Here is a 27437-nt window from a genome sequence, read left to right as displayed (position 1 = left end):
TTCACAATATAACTAGGAAAAAACACAGATCAGAATTGGGAACATCCATTAACTGTATAGCAGTAGAAAGTGGTTTCATCAGTTTAGAACGGGAAAAGTTCAAAAAATTCAACACTAAGTAAATACTTGCTTATGAAACCACAAACATTTTTGCTCTTGCATCATATGCGAATTGCATTATGGGGATGTTTAAAACCATTAAATGAAAGTCAAATAGATATTTTTCAATCATCCAAACTAAGTTGGAAATTAATCTACATCATAAAGAAAACACACACACACACACACACACAATACAGATGTGTTTGCAGACAAAGTGAACACAAAAAGGCCCACACTCCTTAACCATTTTGTTTTATTCACATTTAAACGAGAATATCCAAAAGATGGCATATTCATGAAACGGCAAACATAATACAAAAAGTCACAAAAATATATCATGTATAACTAAGAGCTACTGTTTTTTTTTCATATTTTCAACAAACAATATGAACCAGGTAATGTATATATCATGTATACGTTAAAAAGGCATATGTAATCAATACATGTTTTAAACATTGCACAAAAGAGAAGCTACATCTGGGGAACAAAGAAAAGACATGCTAATATCTATAAAAACTTTTGATGGAGTAAAATCAAGAACAAAAAGCTGATATGTGCCGAGGTCTAATGCCTCGAGAAGACCTTATTGAATAGGAAACAGCAGAAAGCACGTTCTCGGATTCACAGGACTTTTAAATGGACGCGCATTTCACAATCCTAGGCGAAATGCAAAAATACTAACATTTTAAATATCAAAATGTAAGTTTTGTTCACGATTTTCACAGATGAGTGGATTCTCACTTATTTTTCTTCAGGTTAAATTGTCACATTGTAAGTACACAACACAAAAACAGTACATTCTTTTCTTGCATTATTCAGACAAAATATAAACAGCTTGTCCATTTATTGCACACATTAGGTTCACAAAAAATATTTGGGCACTTTAAGTTAACAAAACAGCAGCATTTATTTATTAAAAAGGTATATGAATACACACAGAAACAAACAGGCAAAACACAAGCTTACTTAAGCGCTAAAATGCTCAAACGGGAGAAAAAAAGAAATTGTCTCAAGATTTTAAATTGTGCAGGTTGAATCTATGCAAGGGCCAATATAAGGCTATACTTTCAACGCACAGTATGATAGTGTCTATCGGAGCGAAAATGACATTTCCTGTTTCAATAGCATGGGGAAACCAAGCATGATTAGCTCATTACTTTATAATGTCAACAGCAACGATAGATTCAAATGGTAGATACGTCAACCCCAAAGGGATTGGGAACATTTGGTGCAATAGGAGAGTTTGATTGTTACCCAGACATAGGGTAGTTAGGCTAAATGCCACATCTTTTAGGAACGGTTGATTGGATGGCACGATACATAATCATAAAACAAATCTGAGCACCCATTCTATGATAGTAAAACAAACTGTTACTTCTCTGAACCCAAGATAACAGATTCAACATGTTAATTGTCATCAAATTCTTATTTTCCTGGTAATATTTTTAGGATCTACTGCTCCAATGTCAAATTCCAGAAATTCCTGGTTGAGATGTCAAGAATTCAATACCAACTAATGTTAAAAGTTTCTAATCTAATTTGCATTTCATTGGCATGCAAAAGTCCTTTCGTTTTTTTGCAGGACTACCAAGATTAAGTGAATTGATAAGGACTACACTTAATGGCATGGAACACAATGAAAAATGAAATACCAGTAGCATTTAAATCAATGGAGTATCACCACCTTATTATAAAGGCATGGTGATATGCAACTGACTAGTGATAGCTCAATGTAACAGGTGTCCAAGCAATGTACAGTAACAGGTGTCCAAGCTAGGGCAAGATTTCTGTTGAAAATGTAACCTGTACTTGAAACTGGAAAATTGCAAAGTGAACCTAGAACACCATGAAGAATAAAATACCTATCGATCACACTTCATGATACAAAGCAATGTCATGTTTGCCATGTTATTGAAGACCTCTCCTGGCTCCATATACATTGAATTACACAACTCAACTCACAGTAAAAGCAAGGCACCCAGCTACAGATTCTAAATGTGCTGACCACTTGATTAGTACAACGTTAGTCCGAAGAATGGTCACCCACAGTCAAGACACTAGCTTCTGAAATGTCATGTCCAAAGTAAACATTCAGTGTAAATTGACCAACACATTCTCCACCAAATGCAACATGGTCTCATTATATGTCAAAATAGTGACATTAAACTATAGTAGTTATGTCACCAAAGTTGACATATTAGTAATACGTCACTTATGGTGGTGATATATTACTTCTACTACTTCTACTTTGGTGGTGACAATTGTTTTTGACATTTAACAAATTGTTGTTATAGTGAGACTCGTTTTTTTGTCACACAGCTGACATATTACAAATACCTCAGTATAGAAACTTCCACCACACAAGAAATGTTAGGGACAAGTATTAATGAAATAGGTCTGACAAATTTACTCCACTTCAACTTCACATTTGAACTTAGCCTAGCTGTTCCAGATATCGGAAAGGGCAGCCGCTGCAGTGCGTCTCTCTTGATGGTTTAACGACTGACTTTGCGTATGAAATAAAATGCGGCCATGCCTTTGAGGGTCTAAGCCACCAGTAGACACCTACATTAACACCCAATACAAGTCAAGTGTAGTAGCTACAGTTCATTTCATAACGAAAGTGAGAGACAAAGAGCTCTACGATGCAATTTCACATTCAAACTTTTTGTGTGTGAAAAGTTTTCAAATGTACTGTGCTCCTCCTCACAAAGGAATGCATACACACCTCTGACATAGTTCACGACAAAATCCAATGTAGCATTCGATTATCAAACAATATTTAGTAACACTAAGTTTCCCCAAAGCGACAGCACTCAAGAAGTAAGACGGCATCTATCATATGAACTTCATTATGCAAAAACAATAATCCAATAAGGGAGGAAAGAAACTACTTGTCACTGTTAGCAAAGTTAAGACCTCCCATTCTAGAGGTGAATGTTAAGAAGGGCAATCTCAGGCACTTTCCAAAGTCAAGGCTTTGGATTGAAAGGGGGGGGGGGGACAATTAGGTGACGGTCACTCAATCGAAATGGAAGCCAGCTCTTTGATATGGGCGGTCTCCTCCTCAGAGCCATCCGGGGAGCTGCTACTGCCGTTTGTCTTTGGCTCCTCCGACACCTTTTCGTCCTTCAGGGATAAGGGGTCCAGGGGGAAGTTGCTGCTCTCGCAATTCTGGGTGGAGGAGACCTGGGAGATGACCGCCATCTGGACAGACGAGTTGTTGCCTTCGAAGCCGTGCTCCACCAGCTCGTACTGCCCCAGAGTCTCCTCCTCCTGCACTTGGCTCAGGTAGTCGGGCATGAGGAAATCACTGGGACCACATGGAGACATAACAGACGAGAAAAGGCTGTTGATAAAAGTGTCTCTATACCTCCTATATAAAGTAGACTACACAGTAAATATGGTGTAAGTTTGAAAGCAATTTGAAAAACGGATGGAAATCGGCCCATTTTCTTGAAAAATAATACAGTGACAGATCTTTTATGTGAGGGCTGTGTGAGGCCTGTGATCTGTTTTTTGAGAATTAAACTGGATCGCCAAAGAATTTTCCATACAGTGTTATGATCTCAGGCATAGACATACTATACTATAACATTTTAAAAAGTCAGTGGCCCATTTGAGCCCTAAAAAAACCTGTGAGGGCTTGAGTTGATTAAGAAGTGGAAAAGTCTAGAATATATGAGTCCATGTCTGCTTTATGTAGAAGTACTTTAAGTTCTATGAGCAATACATTTGAATGAAAGCCATTAAACGGAGTGAAATTCCTATATGGAAAAGCAAAATGCATTGACAGAAAAAGGTTATGTAATGTATCCAAATTGTTGCAAGCAAGACGAAAGGATTTAAAGACCCTAGCACGCATCATTTGATACTGTATGTTTCTCAAAGGCTAGCAACTAAGATAACAGCATTGGAATGGTTCAATTAAGAAATTGGACAACAGAATACACAATAGTAACTCATGTAATAGTCTATTCTACATTAAATATATATATATCCCACTATATAGGGAAGAGGAAAGTGGCCAAATACTGCTTTGAACCACATATTCAGCATGACTGAGATGTGTTGTACTGTACATTTTACAGTATGCTTAGTGTGCAACAGTTAGTTGGGCCTGTGTAATGAACCAATTCTGAAAAGCTTGAAATAGTATTTCTCCCTGAACACGGCCACTATGGGAGATTTATTTGTATTTTTTGCTTATTTCCTGTGTTACGTTAAGCTGAGTAAATGAAGGGACGACACCCCGGGACTCCTCACCTGCTCTGGAAGTAGTTTGCTAGTTCAGATGCCTCATGGTTCAGACTCCGCAGGTGTACAATTAAATTGCCAGAGTTGGTAAACATGGCGCCGCACGTTTTGCACTCGTAAATCCGGGGCTTGCGGATTATGTGGCGGGACACCCTCATGTGGTGCTTGTATTCGCCGAAGGACGTGAATGTTGCACTACAAATCTGGCACCGGAAACAGCGTTTACCTTCGTGCTTCAGCCGGTGCATCTTCAGGGAGTAGGCCCGTGTGAACTTTTTCCCACAGCGATCACACTGGAAGGGCTTAATGCCTGTTGAGAAAGTGATGAACAAAATAGAAAGATTACTTCTGTTGCACATTAGAATCACTACAATAGATTAACTATGAATTTAGCATTATGACATAGATTTTTTTAGAACTGTTAACGAAACATGGCTTAAGCCTGATGAATTTACTGTGTTAAATGAGGCCTCATCTCCTGGTTACACTAGTGACCATATCCCCCGTGCATCCCGCAAAGCCTGAGGTGTTGCTAACATTTACGATAGCAAATTTCAATTTACAAAAAAAAAAACATTTGTCTTTTGAGCTTCTAGTCATGAAATCTATACAGCCTACTCAATCCCTTTTTATAGCTACTGTTTACAGGCCTCCTGGGAAATATACAGCGTTCCTCACTGAGTTCCTATCGGACCTTGTAGTCATAGCAGATAATATTCTAATTTTTGGTGATTTTAATATTCACATGGAAAAGTCCACAGACCCACTCCAAAAGGCTTTCGGAACCATCATCGACTCAGTGGGTTTTGTCCAACATGTCTCTGGACCTACTCACTGTCACAGTCATACTCTGGACCTAGTTTTGTCCCATGGAATAAATGTTGTGGATCTTAATGTTTTTCCTCATAATCCTGGACTATCAGACCACCATTTTATTGCGTTTGCAATCGCAACAAATAATCTGCTCAGACCCCAACCAAGGAGCATCAAAAGTCGTGCTATAAAATCTCAGACAACCCAAAGATTCCTTGATGCCCTTCCAGACTACCTCTGCCTACCCAAGGACAGAGGACAAAAACCAGTTAACCACCTAAAGGAACTCAATTTAACCTTGCGCAATACCCTAGATGCAGTTGCACCCCTAAAAACATTTGTCATAAGAAACTAGCTCTCTGGTATACAGAAAATACCCAAGCTCTGAAGCAAGCTTCCAGCAAATTGGAACGTAAATGGCGCCACACCAAACTGGAAGTCTTCCGACCAGAATTGGAAAGACAGTACCGTGCAGTATCGAAGAGCCCTTACTGCTGCTTGATAGTCCTATTTTTCCAACTTAATTGAGGAAAATAAGAACAAAACTAAATTTATTTTTGATACTGCAAAGCTAACTAAAAAGCAGCATTCCCCAAGAGAGGATGGCTTTCACTTCAGCAGTAATAAATTCATGAACTTCTTTGAGGAAAAGATCATGATCATTAGAAAGCAAATTACGGACTCCTCTTTAAATCTGCGTATTCTTCCAAAGCTCAGTTGTGATGAGTCTGCACAACTCTGCCAGGACCTAGGATCAAGAGAGTCACTCAAGTGTTTTAATACGATATCACTTGACACAATGATGAAAATAATCATGGCCTCATACCGCATACTGGACCTTATTCCAACTAAACTACTGAAAGAGCGGCTTCCTGTGCTTGGCCCTCCTATGTTGAACATAATAAACGGCTCTCTATCCACCAGATGTGTACCAGACTCACTAAAAGTGGCAGTAATAAAGCCTCTCTTGAAAAAGCCAAACCTTGACCAAGAAAAAATAAATGAATAAATATCAGCATATATCGTAACTTCCATTCCTCTCAAAAATGTTAGAAAAAGCTGTTGCGCAGTAACTCACTGCCTTCCTGAAGACAAACAATGTATACTATATATGTATACAATATATAATTATTCAGTCTGGTTTTAGACAACAACATAGCACAGACTGCACTTGTGAAGGTGGTAAATTACATTTTAATGGCATCAGACGGAGGCTCTGCATCTGTCCTCGTGCTCCTAGACCTTAGTGCTGCTTTTGATACCATCGATCACCACATTCTTTTGGAGAGATTGGAAACCCAAATTGGTCTACACGGACAAGTTCTGGCCTGGTTTAGATCTTATCTGTCGGAAAGATATCAGTTTGTCTCTGTGAATGGTTTGTCCTCTGACAAATCAACTGTAAATTTCCTATTGTTTTCACTATATATTTTACCTCTTGGGGATGTCATTCGAAAACATAATGTTAACTTTCACTGCTATGCGGATGACACACCTCTGTCCATTTCAATGAAACAAGGTGAAGCCCCAAAATTGCTCTCGCTAGAAGCATGTGTTTCAGACATAAGGAAGTGGATAGCTGCAAACTTTCAACTTTTAAACTCGGACAAAACAGAGAAGCTTGTTCTAGGTCCCAAGAAACAAAGAGATCTTCTGTTGAATCTGACAATTAATCTTGATGGTTGTCGTCGTCTCAAATAAATCTGTGAAGGACCTCGCCGTTACTCTGGACCCTGATCTCTCCTTTGACGAACATATCAAGACTGTTTCAAGGACAGCTTTTTTCCATCTACGTAACATTGCAAAAAATCAGAAACTTTCTGTCCAAAAATTATGCAGAAAAATTAATCCATGCTTTTGTTACTTCTTGGTTAGACTACTGCAATGCTCTACTTTCCGGCAACCCGGATAAAGCACTAAATAAACTTCAGTTAGTGCTAAATACGGCTGCTAGAATCCTGACTAGAACCAACAAATTTCATCATAATACTCCAGTGCTAGCCTCTCTACACTGGCTTCCTGTTAAGGCAAGGGCTGATTAAGGTTTTACTGCTAACCTACAAAGCATTACATGGGCTTGCGCCTACCTATCTTTCCGATTTGGTCCTGCCGTACATACCTACACGTAAGCTACGGTCACAAGACGCAGGCCTCCTAATTGTCCCTAGAATTTCGAAGCAAACAGCTGGAGGCAGGGCTTTCTCATTTTGAGCTCCATTTTTATGGAATGGTCTGCCTACCCATGTGAGAGACGTAGACTCGGTCTCAACCTTTAAGTCTCTTCAGTGGGTCATATGAGTGAGTGTAGTCTGGCCCAGGAGTGTGAAGGTGAACGGAAAGGCTCTGGAGCAACGAACCGCCCTTGCTGTCTCTGCCAGGCCGGTTCCCCTCGCTCCACTGAGATTCTCTGCCTCTCACCCTATTACAGGGGCTGAGTCACTGGCTTACTGGTGCTCTTCCATGCCGTCCCTAGGAGGGGTGCGTCACTTGAGTGGGTTGAGTCCCTGATGTGATCTTCCTGTCTGGGTTGGCGCCCCCCCTTGGGTTGTGCCGTGGCGGAGATCTTTGTGGGCTATACTTGGCCTTGTCTCAGGATGGAAAGTTGGTGGATTAAGATATCCCTCTAGTGGTGTGGGGGCTGTGCTTTGGCAAAGTGGGTGGGGTTATATCCTGCCTGTTTGGCCCTGTCCGGGGGTATCATTGGATGGGGCCACTTTGTCTCCTGACCACTACTGTCTCAGCCTCCAGTATTTATGCTGCAGTAGTTTGTGTCGGGGGGCTAGGTTCAGTTTATTAAATCTGGAGTACTTATCCTGTCTTATCCGGTGTCCTCTGTGAATTTAAGTATGCTCTCTCTTTCTTTCTCTCTCTCGGAGGACCTGAGCCCTAGGACCATTCCTCAGGATTACCTGGCATGATGACTCCTTGCTGTCCCCAGTCCACCTGGCCATGCTGCTGCTCCAGTTAACTGTTCTGCCTGCGGCTATGGAATCCTGACCTGTTCACCGGACGTGCTACCTTTCCCAGACCTGCTGTTTTCAACTCTCTAGAGATAGCAGGAGCGGTAGGGATACTCTTAATGATCGGCTATGAAAAGCCAACTGACATTTACTCCTAAGGTGCTGACTTGCTGCACCCTCAACAACTACTGTGATTATTATTATTTGACCATGCTGGTCATTTATGAACATTTGAACATCTTGGCCATGTTCTGTTATAATCTCCACCCGGCACAGCCAGAAGAGGACTGGCCACCCCTCATAGCCTGGTTCCTCTCTAGGTTTCTTCCTAGGTTTTGGCCTTTCTAGGGAGTTTTTCCTAGACACCGTGCTTCTACACCTGCATTTCTTGAATTTTGGGGTTTTAGGCTGGGTTTCTGTACAGCAATTTGAGATATCAGCTGATGTAAGAAGGGCTATATAAATAAATTGGATTTAGATACTGTTGTGCAAAAGAACAAAAAGATAAATACCAATATGGGGATGAGGTAGTTGGATGTTCTATTTACAGATTGGCTATGTACAGATACAGCTCTGAGAGCTGATGCTTAAAGTTAGAGAGGGAGATAAGTCTCCAGCTTCAGTGATTTTTGCAATTTGTTCCAGTCTTTGCAGCAGAGAACTTGAAGGAAAGGCGGCCAAAGGAAGTGTTGGCTTTGGGGATGACCAGTGAAATATAACTGCTGGAGCGTGTGCTTCAGGTGGGTGTTGCCATGGTGACCAGTGAGCTGAGATAAGGTGGGGCTTTACCTAGCAAAGACTTAGAGATGACCTGGATCCAATGGGTTTGGCGACGAATATGAAGTGAGGGCCAGCCAACGAGAGCACACAGGTCGCTGTGGTGATTTGATTTTGGATTGGAGATGCTTAATGTGAGTCTGGAAGGAGAGTTCAGTCCATCCAGACACCTAGGTATTTGTAGTTGTCCACATATTCTAAGTCAAACCCGTCCAGAGTAGTGATGCTAGTCGGGCGGGTGCAGGCAGCAATTGGTTGAAGAGCATGCATTTAGTTTTACTAGCATTTAAAAGCAGTTGGAGGCCACAGAAGGAGTGTTGTATGGCATTTGTACAGTGCCTTGCGAAAGTATTCGGCCCCCTCGAACTTTGCAACCTTTTGCCACATTTCAGGCTTCAAACATAAAGATATAAAACTGTATTTTTTTGTGAAGAATCAACAAGTGGGACACAATCATGAAGTGGAACGACATTTATTGGATATTTCAAACTTTTTTAACAAATCAAAATCTGAAAAATTGGGCGTGCAAAATTATTCAGCCCCCTTAAGTTAATACTTTGTAGCGCCACCTTTTGCTGCGATTACAGCTGTAAGTCGCTTGGGGTATGTCTCTATCAGTTTTGTACATCGAGAGACTGAATTTTTTTCCCATTTCTCCTTGCAAAACAGCTCGAGCTCAGTGAGATTGGATGGAGAGCATTTGTGAACAGCAGTTTTCAGTTCTTTCCACAGATTCTCGATTGGATTCAGGTCTGGACTTTGACTTGGCCATTCTAACACCTGGATATGTTTATTTTTGAACCATTCCATTGTAGATTTTGCTTTATGTTTTGGATCATTGTCTTGTTGGAAGACAAATCTCCGTCCCAGTCTCAGGTCTTTTGCAGACTCCATCAGGTTTTCTTCCAGAATGGTCCTGTATTTGGCTCCATTCATCTTCCCATCAATTTTAACCATCTTCCCTGTCCCTGCTGAAGAAAAGCAGGCCCAAACCATGATGCTGCCACCACCATGTTTGACAGTGGGGATGGTGTGTTCAGCTGTGTTGCTTTTACGCCAAACATAACGTTTTGCATTGTTGCCAAAAAGTTCAATTTTGGTTTCATCTGACCAGAGCACCTTCTTCCAAATGTTTGGTGTGTCTCCCAGGTGGCTTGTGGCAAACTTTAAACAACACTTTTTATGGATATCTTTAAGAAATGGCTTTCTTCTTGCCACTCTTCCATAAAGGCCAGATTTGTGCAATATACGACTGATTGTTGTCCTATGGACAGAGTCTCCCACCTCAGCTGTAGATCTCCCGCAGTTCATCCAGAGTGATCATGAGCCTCTTGGCTGCATCTCTGATCAGTCTTCTCCTTGTATGAGCTGAAAGTTTAGAGGGACGGCCAGGTCTTGGTAGATTTGCAGTGGTCTGATACTCCTTCCATTTCAATATTATCGCTTGCACAGTGCTCCTTGGGATGTTTAAAGCTTGGGAAATATTTTTGTATCCAAATCCGGCTTCAAACTTCTTCACAACAGTATCTCGGACCTGCCTGGTGTGTTCCTTGTTCTTCATGATGCTCTCTGCGCTTTTAACGGACCTCTGAGACTATCACAGTGCAGGTGCATTTATACGGAGACTTGATTACACACAGGTGGATTGTATTTATCATCATTAGTCATTTAGGTCAACATTGGATCATTCAGAGATCCTCACTGAACTTCTGGAGAGAGTTTGCTGCACTGAAAGTAAAGGGGCTGAATAATTTTGCACGCCCAATTTTTCAGTTTTTGATTTGTTAAAAAAGTTTGAAATATCCAATAAATGTCGTTCCACTTCATGTTTGTGTCCCACTTGTTGTTGATTCTTCACAAAAAAATACAGTTGTATATCTTTATGTTTGAAGCCTGAAATGTGGCAAAAGGTCGCAAAGTTCAAGGGGGCCGAATACTTTCGCAAGGCACTGTATTTAGTTTTACCTTTACTTAACTAGGCAAGTCAGTTAAGAACAAATTCTTATTTTCAATGACGGCCTAGGAACAGTAGTTTAACTCTCTTCTTCAGGGGCAGAACGACAGAGTTTTCCCTTGTCAGTGCAGGGATTCAATTTTTTCGGTTACATGGAGTGTTTTCCATTGAAAGCCTATCCACCATATAAATGGATAGGACCTAGATTGCAGTTCCTATGGCTTCCACTAGATGTCAACAGTCTTTAGACATTGTTTCAGGCTTTTATTCTGAAAAATTAGTAAGAATGACAATTTTCTGAGTGCGCCCTCGTTCTTTGTCCTTTGTATTGAATACGCTATTGTTCGGTTGAAATATTATCGATTATAAAGACAATAGACAGCCGGAGGATTAATAAAAAAAAATTGACATGTTTCGACGAACTTTACCAGTACTATTTGGATCTATTCGTCTGCCTGTTGTGACCACCTTTGTGCCAGTGGATTACTGAACAAAACGCGCCAACACAAAGAGTTTTTTTGGATATAAAAGAGGGACTTTATCAAACAAAATGAACATTTATTGTGTAACATGGAGTCTTGTGAGTGCATCCATATGAAGATCAAAAAGTGATTAATTTGATTGCCATTTCTGACTTTCGTGACTAATCTACTTCGCTGGAAAATGTTTGTCTGCTTTTGAAAGCGGAACGCTGTCCTCGCATCGCATGATATGCTTTCGCCGTAAAGGCTTTTTGAAATCTGACACGGCGGCTGGATTAACAAGAAGTTAATCTTTAAACTGATGTACACTGCTCAAAAAAATAAAGGGAACACTAAAACACTCAGTAGTGTGTGTGGCCTCCACGTGCCTGTATGACCTCCCTACAACGCCTGGGCATGCTCCTGATGAGGTGGCGGATGGTCTCCTGAGGGATCTATCTCCTCCCAGACCTGGACTAAAGCATCCGCCAACTCCTGGACAGTCTGTGGTGCAACGTGGCATTGGTGGATGGAGCGAGACATGATGTCCCAGATGTGCTCAATTGGATTCAGGTCTGGGGAACGGGCAGGCCAGTCCATAGCATCAATACCTTCCTCTTGCAGGAACTGCTGACACACTCCAGCCACATGAGGTCTAGCATTGTCTTGCATTAGGAGGAACCCAGGGCCAACCGCACCAGCATATGGTCTCACAAGGGGTAGGAGGATCTCATCTCGGTACCTAATGGCAGTCAGGCTACCTCTGGCTGTGCGGCCCCCCAAAGAAATGCCACCCCACACCATGACTGACCCACCGCCAAACCGGTCATGCTGGAGGATGTTGCAGGCAGCAGAACGTTCTCCACGGCGTCTCCAGACTCTGTCACGTCTGTCACGTGCTCAGTGTGAACCTGCTTTCATCTGTGAAGAGCACAGGGCACCAGTGGCGAATTTGCCAATATTGGTGTTCTCTGGCAAATGCCAAACGTCCTGCACGGTGTTGGGCTGTAAGCACAACCCCCACCTGCGGACGTCGGGTCCTCATACCACCCTCATGGAGTCTGTTTCTGACCGTTTTAGCAGACACATGCACATTTGTGGCCTGCCGGAGGTCATTTTGCAGGGCTCTGGCACTGCTCCTCCTCCTTGCACAAAGGCGGAGGTAGCGGTCCTGCTGCTGGGTTGTGGCCCTCCTACGGCCTCCTCCACGTCTCCTGATGTACTGGCCTGTCTCCTGGTAGCGCCTCCATGCTCTGGACACTACGCTGACAGACACAGCAAACCTTCTTGCCACAGCTCGCAATGATGTGCCATCCTGGATGAGCTGCACTACCTGAGCCACTTGTGTGGGTTGTAGACTCCGTCTCATGCTACCACTAGAGTGAAAGCACCGCCAGCATTCAAAAGTGACCAAAACATCAGGCAGGAAGCATAGGAACTGAGAAGTGGTCTATGGTCACCACCTGCAGAACCACTCCTTTATTGGGGGTGTCTTGCTTAATTGCCTATAATTTCCACCTGTTGTCTATTCCATTTGCACAACAGCATGTGAAATTTATTGTCAATCAGTGCTGCTTCCTAAGTGGACAGTTTTATTTCACAGAAGTGTGATTGACTTGGAATTACATTGTGTTGTTTAAGTGAGCAGTGTATAACACTTGTATGTTTTATGAATGTTTATTATGAGTATTTCTGTATTTTGAATATTGCATTCAGTCCCACCTGCCCAAAAGAAGTTAACAGTTTCCAAAGAAGGGCCAGATGTATACAGAATGGTGTCGTCTGCGTAGAGGTGGATCAGAGAATCACCAGCAGCAAGAGCGACATCATTGATATATTTTCAGAGAAAAGAGTTGGCCCGAGAATTGAACCCTGTACCCCCATAGAAACTGCCAGGGGTCCGGACAACAGGCCCTCCGATTTGACACACTGAACTTTATCTGAGAAGAAGTTGGTGAACCAGGCGAGGCAGTCATTTGAGAAACCAAGGCTGTTGAGTCTGCCGATAAGAATGCAGTGATGGCCAAGCCTTGGCCAGGTCGATGAAGACGGCTGCATAGTACTGTCTTTTATCAATGGCGGTTATGATATCGTTTAGGACCTTGAGCGTGGCTGAGGTGCACCCATGACCAGCTCAGAAACCAGATTGCATAGTGGTGAAGGAACGGTGGGATTTGAAATGGTCGGTGATCTGTTTGTTAACTTCTTATGGGCAGGTAGCGTCCCATCTGGCCAACATCCGGTGAAATTGCAGAGCGCGAAATTCAAACTACAGAATTATAAATATTTAACTTTCATAAAATAACAAGTGTAATACATCAAAATAAAGCTTAACTTCTTGTTAATCCTGCCGCTATGTCAGATTTCAAAAAGGCTTTGCGATTATCTGAGGACAACGCCCGGCATATAAAAGCATGAAAAACATATTTCAACCAGGCAGTTGCGCCACGAAAGTCAGAAATAGCAATATAATAAATGCCTTACCTTTGATGATCTTCTTCTGTTGGCACTCCAAAAGATCCCAGATACATCACAAATGGTTATTTTATTCGATAATGTCCTCCTTTATATCCATAAAAACTCAGTTTAGCTGGCGCACTTCAGTCAATAATCCACCATGTTTCCCTCCATCAAAATGCATACAAAATGAATCCCAAACGTTACTAATAAACTTTTCCAAACAAGTCAAACAACGTTTATAATCAAACCGTAGGTACCCGAATACGTAAATAAATTATACAATTTAAGACGGAAAATCGTTATGGTCTTTACCGGAGAAAAATACCAAAGAACGTGCTCTCTTCCACGCGCTTGGAAACACTACAGCCAAAATGGGAGCCACCTAGAAAAACTACAATTTCTGGCTAATTTGTCCAAAACCCAGCCTGAAACTCTTTCTAAAGACGGTTGACATCTAGTTGACATCGGTTGACATCTAGCTTCTAGTGGAAGCCTAGGAACTGCAATCTGGGAGGATTTCGCCTTATAAACAAAGTGACAGCCATTGAAAACAGTGGTAGGCTGAATTTGTTTATTTTTTTCGGGATGGTTTGTCCTAGGGGTTTCACCTACCATATCAGTTATGTTATACTCGCATTCATAATTTTAAGTTTTAGAAACTTTAGTGTTTTCTATCAAATCTACCAATTATATGCATATCCTAGGTTCTGGGCCTGAGTAACAGGCAGTTTACATTGGGCACGCTTTTCATCCAGACGTGAAAACACTGCCCCCTACCCAAGAGAGGTGAACTTGGCTTTCAAAGATTTTTGAAAGGCAGGGCAGGATGGATATAGGTCCATAACAGATTGGGTCTAGAGTGTCTCCCCCTTTGATGAGGGAGGGATGACCGCGGAAGCTTTCCAATCTTTGGAGATCTCAGACGATACGAAAGAGAGGTTGAACAGGCTAGTAATAGGGGTTGCAACAATTGACAGATAATTTTAGAAAGAGGGTCCAGATTGTCTAGCCCAGCTGATTTGTAGGAATCCAGATTTTGCAGCTCTTTCAGAACATCAGCTGTCTGTGTTCTGTGACAAAGGCATCCAGTCTCCAATGTCAACAACCAGTTCTGTGCCGAACGGACCAGGGGAACAATATGAAGGGAAATTGGCACACGAGTCATTATTTCCATAGAACTCAGTGGCCATGGAATACAACAAAAAGAGCTTCCGTTGACTCAGTTATTTATGGCCCTCGTAAACATGCCACGACTAAGATTAAGCCTGACTTTTTTCAATGAGAAATATAAAAATACATCAACGGCTCTTTTTTGAGGCATACGTTTACGAGAATTTACAATGAAGCCCATTGCGCAGAGCCAGAGAAGGATAATTTAAGCAGACGTGAACTGCATTACTTTTAACTGCATACAACACTATGGATCGAGCTTAAATGACCCTGAAGAAAAATACTTGAGCCCCATGAAGTATTTTCAACCAGATAGTCAACCTCTACTCTACGGTATACTTGACTGGCCAGTTTAGAATAATAATACCACATAGGAGCTACAGTAGTAAAAAACCTCTGGACACAGCTACAGGGCAGAGAGCACCCCCCCTCTTGTTTTGATGGAATACTCCACTATATATTTCATAATTGGGTCTAGTAGATGTGTGTGTTGGGTGGGGGATAGAACCCTGATGAATACATTGGTGGTCTTCCTGATGAATGTGAGCAGTGTGTCTGATGTTTGGAGTACCAGAGACAATTATCCCATTATTCGTTGGGACACAATATGGAGTCCTTGCCTGCAGCCTATAGTTAGTTACTTTCCACATGCTGTAACTGTGCATGGCTGCACAAATGGGACTGTACACATGCAAGCCTGATTACTTTTGGACAAATTCATGCTTCAAGCTTAGAGAAGACGTTAAATAGGACATTATACTCCAAAAATCAAACTTGTTGTATAAAGGGCTGGAAACGTTGAAAAAACAACACTTGATCTCATTGAATGTAGCACTGCTTGTTTGTGAAGGTTAAGAGTCAAGTTGAAATTAGTGTAGATATTTGGTTGACATTTCCTGTTATAATGTTCCACTGTCGTCAAAACATGAGTTTGGGTATGTGTGCGCTTGATGAGTGTGTTTTTCCGATGTCAACCGAGGCGGGAGACACCAAGCCTCAAGTGTTTCCAAAATCAGTGTTCCCTGGAATGCCCTTCATCCTTCTCCACAGTGTGCCATGAGTCAAACCATTAAATAGCCATTCATACCATTGATCTCCGACTCCTATCATCGGGTGGATAGAGGACGCATGGAACTACTGTAGGGGGCAATGTAAATACGGTACAAGTCACATGAGCTACATTCCAGATGGGTACCAATGACATAACAGATAGGACATAACAGGTCGCAGAGCAGTAGTTAGTCTACACAGACTTCGCCAACTGCATAGTGGATGTGTGGAAAAACCTACCAGAGTGGATGAGCATATGTTGCTTCAAGTTCTGTATGCGGGTGAATCGGACGCCACACGTGGGGCACTGGAAAGGTCTGTCAGGCCCGTTAGTGCCAGGGCGGATGGAAGGGCTTATGTACAAGTGGTAAGGGTACTGGAGGCTTTCTAATCTGAAAATCAAGAAAGAGGATGTGGTGCTTCAGTGAGATACGCACAAATTTGGTAAAGCCTGTGGTGCCAGATCAAAACCTTTGTTAAGCTTCATCATAAACACATCAAGACCAAAGGATTCCATACCAGCTTAAAGGCAAAATGGAACATATTACATAAATGCAAGATTAGATTTAACAAAATAAAATCTCAAGGGTATGAAACCTTCCAAACGAGTGGGGTTGAAAGCCAGGGAAGGGGGATATTGATATTTCCACTTACATTAAAAAAAAATATATATATATATATATATATATATATATACACATACACACACACATACATACCACACACACAGAGGCAAAAAAGTATTTAGTCAGCCACCAATTGTGCAAGTTCTCCCACTTAAAAAGATGAGAGGCCTGTAATTTTCATCATACACTATGACTGACAAAATGAGAAAAAAAATCCAGAAAATCACATTGTAGGATTTTTAATACATTTATTTGCAAATTATGGTGGAAAATAAGTATTTGGTCACCTACAAACAAGCAAGATTTCTGGCTCTCACAGACCTGTAACTTCTTCTTTAAGAGGCTCCTCTGTCCTCCACTCGTTAACTGTATTAATGGCACCTGTTTGAACTTATCAGTATAAAAGACCTGTCCACAACCTCAAACAGTCACACTCCAAACTCCACTATGGCCAAGACCAAAGAGCTGTCAAAGGACACCAGAAACAAAATTGTAGACCTGCACCAGGCTGGGAAGACTAAATCTGCAATAGGTAAGCAGCTTGGTTTGAAGAAATCAACTGTGGGAGCAATTATTAGGAAATGGAAGACATATAAGACCACTGATAATCTCCCTCGATCTGGGGCTCCACGCAAGATCTCACCCCGTGGGGTCAAAGTGATCACAAGAACGGTGAGCAAAAATCCCAGAACCACACGGGGGGACCTAGTGAATGACCTGCAGAGAGCTGGGACCAAAGTAACAAAGCATACCATCAGTAACACACTACGCCGCCAGGGACTCAAATCCTGCAGTGCCAGACGTGTCCCCCTGCTTAAGCCAGTACATATCCAGGCCCGTCTGAAGTTTGCTAGAGAGCATTTGGATGATCCAGAAGAAGATTGGGAGAATGTCATATGGTCAGATGAAACCAAAATATAACTTTTTGGTAAAAACTCAACTCGTCGTCTTTGGAGGACAAAGAATGCTAAGTTGCATCCAAAGAACACCATACCTACTGTGAAGCATGGGGGTGGAAACTTCATGCTTTGGGGCTGTTTTTCTGCAAAGGGACCAGGACGACTGATCCGTGTAAAGGAAAGAATGAATGGGGCCATGTATCGTGAGATTTTGAGTGAAAACCTCCTTCCATCAGCAAGAGCATTGAAGATGAAACGTGGCTGGGTCTTTCAGCATGACAATAATCCCAAACACACCTTCCGGGCAACAAAGGAATGGCTTCGTAAGAAGCATTTCAAGGTCCTGGAGTGGCCTAGCCAGTCTCCAGATCAACCCCATAGAAAATCTTTGGAGGGAGTTGAAAGTCCGTGTTGCCCAGCAACAGCCCCAAAACATCACAGCTCTAGAGGAGAGCTGCATGGAGGAATGGGCCAAAATACCAGCAACAGTGTGTGAAAACCTTGTGAAGACCTACAGAAAACGTTTGACCTCTGTCATTGCCAACAACGGGTATATAACAAAGTATTGAGATAAAAGTTTATTGACCAAATACTTATTTTCCACCATAATTTGCAAATAAATTCATCAAAAATCCTACAATGTGTTTTTCTGGATTTTTTCTCATTTTGTCTGTCATAGTTGAAGTGTACCTATGATGAAAATTACAGGCGTCTCGTCTTTTTAAGTGGGAGAACTTGCACAATTGGTGGCTGACTAAATACTTTTTTGCCCAACTCATATATATATATATATATACACATACACACACACACACACACACACACACACAGTGCCTTGCGAAAGTATTCGGCCCCCTTGAACTTTGCGACCTTTTGCCACATTTCAGGCTTCAAACATAAAGATATAAAACTGTATTTTTTTGTGAAGAATCAACAACAAGTGGGACACAATCATGAAGTGGAACGACATTTATTGGATATTTCAAACTTTTTTAACAAATCAAAAACTGAAAAAGTGGGCGTGCAAAATTATTCAGCCCCCTTAAGTTAAAACTTTGTAGCGCCACCTTTTTCTGCGATTACAGCTGTAAGTCGCTTGGGGTATGTCTCTATCAGTTCGAGCTAAAACAGCTCGAGCTCAGTGAGGTTGGATGGAGAGCATTTGTGAACAGCAGTTTTCAGTTCTTTCCACAGATTCTCGATTGGATTCAGGTCTGGACTTTGACTTGGCCATTCTAACACCTGGATATGTTTATTTTTGAACCATTCCATTGTAGATTTTGCTTTATGTTTTGGATCATTGTCTTGTTGGAAGACAAATCTCCGTCCCAGTCTCAGGTCTTTTGCAGACTCCATCAGGTTTTCTTCCAGAATGGTCCTGTATTTGGCTCCATCCATCTTCCCATCAATTTTAACCATCTTCCCTGTCCCTGCTGAAGAAAAGCAGGCCCAAACCATGATGCTGCCACCACCATGTTTGACAGTGGGGATGGTGTGTTCAGCTGTGTTACTTTTACGCCAAACATAACGTTTTGCATTGTTGCCAAAAAGTTCAATTTTGGTTTCATCTGACCAGAGCACCTTCTTCCACATGTTTGGTGTGTCTCCCAGGTGGCTTGTGGCAAACTTTAAACGACACTTTTTATGGATATCTTTAAAAAATGGCTTTCTTCTTGCCACTCTTCCATAAAGGCCAGATTTGTGCAATATACGACTGATTGTTGTCCTATGGACAGAGTCTCCCACCTCAGCTGTAGATCTCTGCAGTTCATCCAGAGTGATCATGGGCCTCTTGGCTGCATCTCTGATCAGTCTTCTCCTTGTATGAGCTGAAAGTTTAGAGGGACGGCCAGGTCTTGGTAGATTTGCAGTGGTCTGATACTCCTTCCATTTCAATATTATCGCTTGCACAGTGCTCCTTGGGATGTTTAAAGCTTGGGAAATCTTTTTGTATCCAAATCCAGCTTTAAACTTCTTCACAACAGTATCTCGGACCTGCCTGGTGTGTTCCTTGTTCTTCATGATGCTCTCTGCACTTTTAACGGACCTCTGAGACTATCACAGTGCAGGTGCATTTATACGGAGACTTGATTACACACAGGTGGATTGTATTTATCATCATTAGTCATTTAGGTCAACATTGGATCATTCAGAGATCCTCACTGAACTTCAGGAGAGAGTTTGCTGCACTGAAAGTAAAGGGGCTGAATAATTTTGCACGCCCAATTTTTCAGTTTTTGATTTGTTAAAAAAGTTTGAAATATTCAATAAATGTCGTTCCACTTCATGATTGTGTCCCACTTGTTGTTGATTCTTCACAAAAAAATACAGTTTTATATCTTTATGTTTGAAGCCTGAAATGTGGCAAAAGGTCGCAAAGTTCAAGGGGGCCGAATACTTTCGCAAGGCACTGTACATACATACATACATGCACACACACAGTATCAGTCAAAAGTTTGGAAGAGCATACTCATTCAAGGGTTTACATTTTTTGTAACTTTTCTACATTGTAGAATAATAGCGAAGACACCAAAACAATTAAATAATGTAGTAACCAAAAACATTACTTAAGAGTTAAATAAATCAAAACATATTTTATATTCTTCAAAGTAGCCACCCTTTGCCTTGATGTCAGCTTTGCACACTCTTGGCACTCTCAACCAGCTTCACATGGAATGCTTTTCCAACAGTCTTGAAGGAGTTCCCACATATGCTGAGCACTTGTTGGCTGCTTTTCCTTCACTCTGCGGTCCAACTGACCCCAAACCATCTCAATTGGGTTGAAGTCTGGTGATTGTGGAGGCCAAGTCATCTGATGCAGCATTCCATCACTCTCCTTCTTGGTAAAAATAGCCCTTACACAGCCTGGAGGTTTGTTTTGGGTCATTGTCCCACTAAGCGCAAAACAGATGGGATGGCGTATTGCTGCAGCCATGCTGGTGAAGTGTGCCTTAAATTCTAAATAAACCGACAGTGTCACCAGCAAAGCACTCCCACATCTCCTCCTCCATGCTTCACGGTGGGAACCACACACATAGAGAATATCCGTTTACCTACTCTGAGTCTGGAACCAAAAATCTCAAATTTGACTCATCAGACCAAAGGACAGATTTCCACTGTTCTACCATTGCTCAAGTTTCTTGGCCCAAGCAAGTCTCCACTGTTATTGGTGTCCTTTAGTAGTGGTTTCTTTGCAGCAATTCGATCAGGAAGGCCTAATTCACGCAGTCTCCTCTGAACAGTTGATGTTGAGATGTGTCTGTTACTTGAACTCTGTGAAGCATTTATTGGGCTGCAATTTCTGAGGCTGGTAACTCCAATGAACTACCTCTCTGCATCAGAGGTAAATCTGGGTCTTCCTTTCCTGTGGCGGTCCTCATGAGAGCCAGTTCCATCATAGCGCTTGATGGTTTTTGCGACTGCACTTGAAGAAACGTTGAAAGTTCTTTATATTTTCCGTATTGATGGACCTTCATGTCTTAAAGTAATGATGGACTGTCATTTCTCTTTGCTTATTTGAGCTGTTCTTGCGATATGGACTTGGTCTTTCACCAAATAGGGCTATCTTCTGTATACCACTCCCATCTTGTCAAAACACAATGGATTGGCTCAAATGTATTAAGGAAACAAATTTCAGAAATGTAATTTTAACAAGGCACACCTGTTAATTGAAATGCATTCCAGGTGACTACCTCATGAAGCTGGTTGAGAGAATGCCAAGAGTAAGTACTTTGAAGAATCTCAAATAAAATATATTTTGATTTGTTTAACACTTTTTTGGTTACTTCATGACTCCATGTGTGTTATTTAATAGTTTTGATGTCTTCACTATTATTCTACAATGTAGAAAAAAATCAAAACAAAGAAAAACCCTGGAATAAGTAGGTGTGTCCAAACCTACGAGTGGTATTGTGTATACAGTTGAAGTCGGAAGTTTACATACACGTTAGCCAAAAACATTTAAACTCAGTTTTTCACAATTCCTGACATTTAATCCAAGTACAAATTCCCTGTTTTAGGTCAGTTAGGATCACCACTTTATTTTAAGAATGTGAAATGTCAGAATAATAGTTGAGTGATTTATTTCAGCTTTAATTTCGTTCATCACATTCCCAGTGGGTCAGAAGTATACATACACTCAATTAGTATTTGGTAGCATTGCCTTTAAATTGTTTAACTTTAACTATGCTTGGAGTCATTGTCCATTTGGAAGACCCATTTGCGACCAAGCTCTAACTTTAATTTAACTGATGTGTTGAGATGTTTCTTCAATATATCCACAAACTTTTCCTACCTCATGATGCCATCTATTTTGTGAAGAGCACCAGCCCCTTCTGCAGCAAAGCACCCCCACATGATGCTGCCACCCCTGTGCTTCACGGTTGGGAGGGTGTTCGTCGGCTTGCAAGCATCCCCCTTTTTCCTCCAAACATAACGATGGTCATTATGGCCAAACAGTTCTATTTTGTTTCATCAGACCAGAGGACATTTCCCCAAAAAGTACAATCTTTGTCTCCATGTGCAGTTGCAAACCGTAGTCTGGCTTTTTTAATGGTGGTTTTGGAGCAGTGGCTTCTTCCTTGCTGAGCGGCCTTTCAGGTTATGTCGATATAGGACTCGATTTACTGTGGCAATAGATACTTTTGTACCCGTTTCCTCAAGCATCTTCACAAGGTCCTTTGCTGTTGTTCTGGGATTGATTTGCACTTTTTGCACCAAAGTACATTTATTTCTAGGAGACCGAACAGAACGCGTCTCCTTCCTGAGTTGTGTGACGGTTGCGTGGTCCCATGGCGTTTATACTTGCATACTATTGTTTGTACAGATGAATGTGGTACCTTCAAGCATTTGGAAATTGCTCCCAAGGATGAACCAGACTTGTGGAGGTCTACAATGTTTTTTCTGAGGTCTTGGCTGATTTCTTTTGATTTTTCCATGATGTCAAGCAAAGAGGCACGGAGTTTGAAGGTAGGCCTTGAAATACATCTACAGGTACACCTCCAATTGACTCAAATGATGTCAATTAGCATATCAGAAGATTCTAAAGCCAGGACATCATTCTCTGGAATTTTCCAAGCTGTTTAAAAGGCAGTCAACTTAGTGTATGTACACTTCTGCCCCCCTGGAATTGTGATACAGTGAATTATAAGTGAAATAATCTGTCTGTCAACAATTGCTGGAACAATTACTTGTGTCATGCAAAAAGTAGATGTCCTAACCGACTTGCCAAAACTATAGTTTGTTAACAAGAAATTTGTGGAGTGGTTGAAAAACGAGTTTTAATGACTCCAACCTAAGTGTATGTAAACTTCCGACTTCAACTGTATATATCCACCTACTTTTTCCGTACCATCCGTTCTTCTAAGGCTTCAACCAACCATATTGTTACCTTTCATCATCCTCAGCATGACCTCCAGCATTGGATGTACTTTGCATTGAGGGCAACCCTTCTGTGACTCCCTCATCTATCGAACCTATGCCAAAACAAAGATGAAATATAATTTCCCCCAGTTAATAGTTCTTTCTCAGTCTGATTTCCATAAGACATGGGTCGGGATCGAACCCATACACAGATGTAATGCAAAAAATGAATAACTTTAAAGTGGCAATCCGCAGTTGAAGCAATAAAGTGTCCTTCCCACCACTGTTTGGGAAAACAGTTGAGGAATGGGGCTGGCGAAATGCAGCCACTCAAATTCATAGACAGAGCTATCGATCCAAGGATTGACCATCCATGATATCAAAATTATAGTTTTGAGACTATACAGTGTTTGTTTATATTTAAGCCTACTTTGTTACTTTGAGTAAAACAAGATGATATTTTGGGTTCTGATTGGGTATGACAGTTGAACAAAGTTCATGAGGACTTTATAAGTTATATTCAAGAATCAATGGGTAGGGCTAAATATAATGAATTTCTAAAACAAAAAAAAGTATGTAGCAACTGCAAATTAGCCCTTTAAATTGAGGGAAATTACACTCCCAAAAAGTGTAAAGAGGAAAAAAAGTTTGTGGTCTTGTATAGAGAAGTCCACATCCTAGGTCCTCCATTATGTAGACCCAGCTACATGCCGCAATTCAAAACGAATGGAAAAGATATGCACACCAGACTATGTGGTTAGGCCTAGCTCTTCCATTCATTTGGGGACGAAGCATTTAACTAAAAACACACAACAATAGGCGTGGGATGTGATCTCACCTTGACATAAGACTACTGTTGAGGTCGGAAAACATCTGAGTGTTGTCAGTTTGAGAGACCCATACCTATGGAGGAGGACTGTGGGCTGATGAGGAGGTCCTCCTGGACCTGTTCGCTGCAGGGTACCGTCTGCTGGTCACTCAGGGAACTCTGGGAAGCGCTGACGGGCTGCGACGACGTCTCCTGGACCTCCTCGTCACTCAGCCTCTCCACCTTCACACGCACGTCCTCCTCAGGGCCCGCCAGCGACAGCGGTGCCTTAATGGAGCTTTCACAGGCCAGGAAGTCACTCAGCCGGCGGCTCACCTCCGAGGGCCCTGCCTGGTCCAGACGGCGTGGGCTCTCGGGAAGCTTGGGCTGCTTATCTGGGTGGAACCTCCGGTCGATACCGAACGGGAAGGTCCATGGGAAGGCCAGGGAAGAGTCCACTGGCTGGGTGGTGGTCTCCGAAAAGGAGGAAGGCGATGGGTTGGGCATCTGCGGCGAGGTGATCTGCGAGGTGCATTTGAGTGGGCTCTCTGGGGACATCATGATAAAGCTCTTACGTTTGCGGCGCGACTCGCGACACACAGGGATGTTCCTCTCCATCACGCTGCAGTCAGACGATACAGGTGACAGGCTGCTGTCCAATGAGGTCAAGGCGCAGTGGGAGGAAGCACTCTCCCCGAGAGCTGACTCCTGCGGTTTCTCCTGCCCCATGCTCCCAGCACTCCAGAGGATGCTGGACTTCATGAATTCTGAGCATGTGCTCGCCACAGCGAACATCTGCATGTAACTGGCGGCGGCTAAAACGTCGATGATGTTCTCCGTGCTGATGGAGAGGGTGGAGGTGTAGGCGTACTCCAGCAGAGGGGTGAAGCCGCTCACCGTGACGTGGTGCAAGTCCAACACAAACTTATCCTCTTCATCAGGCCTGTCTACTAGTTTGGAGCGGAAGAACTCGCTGCAGCAGGCCAGCACCACCTTGTGCGCCAGAAACAACTTGTCCTGCACACGGATGGTGACGTCGCAGAGGTGGCCCTCGTTGCGCAAGGCGTTTAGTTTTTCCAGCATCTCTTGACTGTGCGTGGGGGAACTGTGGGTAAAGGTTTTGACCCCCATCTTTGTCTTAGTGTACCTACAGGAAGAATGGAAAATTAGCCTACAATGTTGGCCTACATTGGGCCTTTGCTATAAAGTCAATGTAATGTTTGTATTTCATTCTTTTGATGGATGTTAAACAATGGCTATAGCAAACAAACAAAAACAACCTAAATATAAACCCAGTCATGGTATTAAAAAAGAAAATACCACATACTATAGTAAATCTACTCTGTCAGATGATGGGATTAGAGGAGCTCAGTTAAGCCTACGTAACCACACAGAATGACAATTTAACAAATTAAGTGTTAACAGAGAACAGTCTGTATTGTCTGGGGTGAATTTAATTTGGCCTCACGACATGGTCTTAACAGGGTGGCAGAAGAAATGCAGAAACAAATGGCAATGAAGGAGTGCAGAGCCAAGAGAAACATCCCTCTTGACATTTGTTTACGCACTGAAACTCAGATTGATTTAATCTCCCAAAAATCTAACGTACAAATGTGCTACTAGCAGAAAATAAATGTGGATGTTCAAAGCCAGAGACAATGTATTTACAGCTCTTGCAATGGTTTAGAAAGGAGATAAACAAATCTCAAAACAAACTTAACCTAACACCAAACAATCTGCATTTTATTTCTGCTACAAGTTTTTGGATTGTTGATGGTTGAGGACAACTGAAGTTGTGCTTACATTATCCTACAATCCAATGAAACCATACAGCCAAATTGTTCAAACAAAATGATGTAATTGTGTAAAAGCCTATCAAATTAACCAAAAAGGTCCTGCTTGGTTTCTTCCAATAAGTTACTATGAAAGAGAGAGGGCAGTGAGAGGGTGAAAGAGAGTGGGGCAGTGAGAGGGTGGAAGAGAGAGGTAGACAGCAAGTTATGTAACAACAATCAAAGCAGATGCATCATGGTGAAATCCAAATTCATGTGGAGTCCACACTACAAGTGCATCTGCCCCTCTCAGACATGTGGCTGCTCTGAGGCATGAGATTTTCCATCAAACAAAACTCTCCTGAAGGGGCTCTCTTTGGGAGAGCTTGTCGTTCTCACTAAGAAAAAAAGGGAAAATACTCCCAGGCTGTTGGTCCAATAGAGGCATCGCAAATTAGGCTTATGCCACTGATTTTAGCTGCAGTGTTGGAGTGTGGGTTGTTGTCTACCTTTCAAAATCATATTCTCTTAATTCTACATTGTGGCTAATCTAATCCAAAACCCGACTCAAGCATTGCCAGGCTTGAACTTTCAAGAACTAGCCTTAAGTTTTTATAGGTGAAGGGTCCATAAATAGGCCTAGATAATTCACTGTAGAAATATAACAAATCAAAGTCTCAAGCTAAAAACCTATTGACGAGTAACTAGGCCTAATAGCCTGCATTATGAAATAAAACATTATTTCTAGAAGGTTATCCCTTCTTGAACAGCCTCCACTAACGTTCTTGGGATTTCCTCATCATACTGACGAAAATAGTTAACTAAATTACGTTAGCTGCTGCAATGAAGTTGTTAGTTCTTACTAATCAAATCAGGTTCGACACAAATAGCCAATGGAGCTCCTCCAAAATTGGGACAGGCATTATGTTTACAGACGAAGGGGGCGTAGGCTCAACTGAACCTAGCTAGCATTTTCACTTGTAAACATTAACAGTGCTTTGCATACCGCAAGCAACAACAAGTTGCAATCTAGCTAGTTGGCTAGCTAACTACAAGCTAGTTAGCTAACAAAAGAAAGCTTGGTAAAAAGTAAAAAACAAAAAAAATAGCTAGTTAGCTGGTTATGAACAATTACAGAGCCTTGTACAAGCCACCAGCTAGCTAGCTAGTTATCTGATGTAACGTTTATTTGACTGGCAAGTAAACTACAAATACACACCAAGCTTCCACACCTTATAGCTAGCTAGCAGTGTTCCGCGATCTAGTTACTGACTAGGCAACAAAATATACCTTCAGTCGATAGAACAGTGTATGATTCCGTCTGTTGTTCGACTTGATCGGCCTCGGGTTGTGGAGTCAAATGAGGCCGATGTAAACACACCACAGCTGGGCGTGCAGCAGCCTAACTTGCAAACTGTCTGGTTGTTATCCTTGCCTATTTAGCCCGTTCTTTGGAATTCCTTGGGAAGCATTCGTTGGCCAAAGACGGATACATTTGAGATTTTCATTAATACTTGGAGCTGTCGATAGCACAAATTGTTTTTAAAGGTTTACAAAATGATTTGTTTTAGCGTTTCGTTTAGATAATTTTAGCTAGCCTCTCTGTGCAAATCCTTTTTGCACTTTATTCCTGTCCCATAATGCAACGCGCAACTCCAATTACAGTAGGCAACATCTGATTTGGTAAAGATCATGTCTGACGGCTCTCGAAAGCAATTTATGTAGCTAAATATGGTTGTTGTAATCACAGGGTGGAAAAGTGGCAGGTTATTTTCGAGCTTGGTTGAGCAGGCAGTGTGAAGTACCGACAAAGCACAGGCAATTTACCAACATTTAATAAATATAAGGCATGGTTAAATTCAGTTCAGAATGCACTTTTCCTCATTTCAGTAGCGCTCATGAACACGTTTGAAACCAATACAAGTAAAACATTTATCAATAGACCAAAAATGAGACACAGGACGTGA

General features: G+C 41.9%; 1 protein-coding gene across 2 annotated transcripts; it reads right to left on the bottom strand.

Annotated features, from left to right (window-relative positions):
- Window positions 1-337: 337 nt before the first annotated feature.
- On the bottom strand, window positions 338-27212 carry LOC110503772 (zinc finger and BTB domain-containing protein 44). Of its 2 annotated transcripts, none has more exons than XM_021582287.3 (6): window positions 26761-27212; window positions 23794-24845; window positions 22919-23003; window positions 16245-16396; window positions 4369-4669; window positions 338-3415 (listed from the first exon to the last, which is right to left on the bottom strand). In XM_021582287.3, exons 2-6 carry the CDS (start codon window positions 24827-24829, stop codon window positions 3121-3123), a joined length of 1869 nt encoding a protein of 622 aa, XP_021437962.2. In that variant the 5' UTR covers window positions 24830-24845; window positions 26761-27212; the 3' UTR covers window positions 338-3120. The 2 variants fall into 2 exon arrangements, with proteins under 2 accessions (XP_021437962.2, XP_090074513.1); XM_090218387.1 differs by having other exon boundaries at window positions 4586-4669.
- Between the last annotated feature and the right edge of the window lie 225 nt (window positions 27213-27437).

The sequence above is a fragment of the Oncorhynchus mykiss genome, chromosome 24, assembly GCF_057628025.1.
Source record: "Oncorhynchus mykiss isolate SJ-2025 chromosome 24, ASM5762802v1, whole genome shotgun sequence".
Lineage (NCBI taxonomy): Eukaryota > Metazoa > Chordata > Actinopteri > Salmoniformes > Salmonidae > Oncorhynchus > Oncorhynchus mykiss.
This window is presented reverse-complemented; position numbering and strand designations above follow the sequence as displayed.

Bases quoted from the DNA above. Each gene is read 5' to 3' on its own strand.
- LOC110503772 (XM_021582287.3), bottom strand. From the start codon at position 24,829: ATGGGGGTCAAAACCTTTACCCACAGTTCCCCCACGCACAGTCAAGAG. The intron at 23,004-23,793 runs GTATGGGTCTCT...GTTTTGGCATAG, and splicing joins CCCACAGTCCTCCTCCATAG to GTTCGATAGATGAGGGAGTC. The intron at 16,397-22,918 runs GTAACAATATGG...CTTGATTTTCAG, and splicing joins CATGCTGAGGATGATGAAAG to ATTAGAAAGCCTCCAGTACC.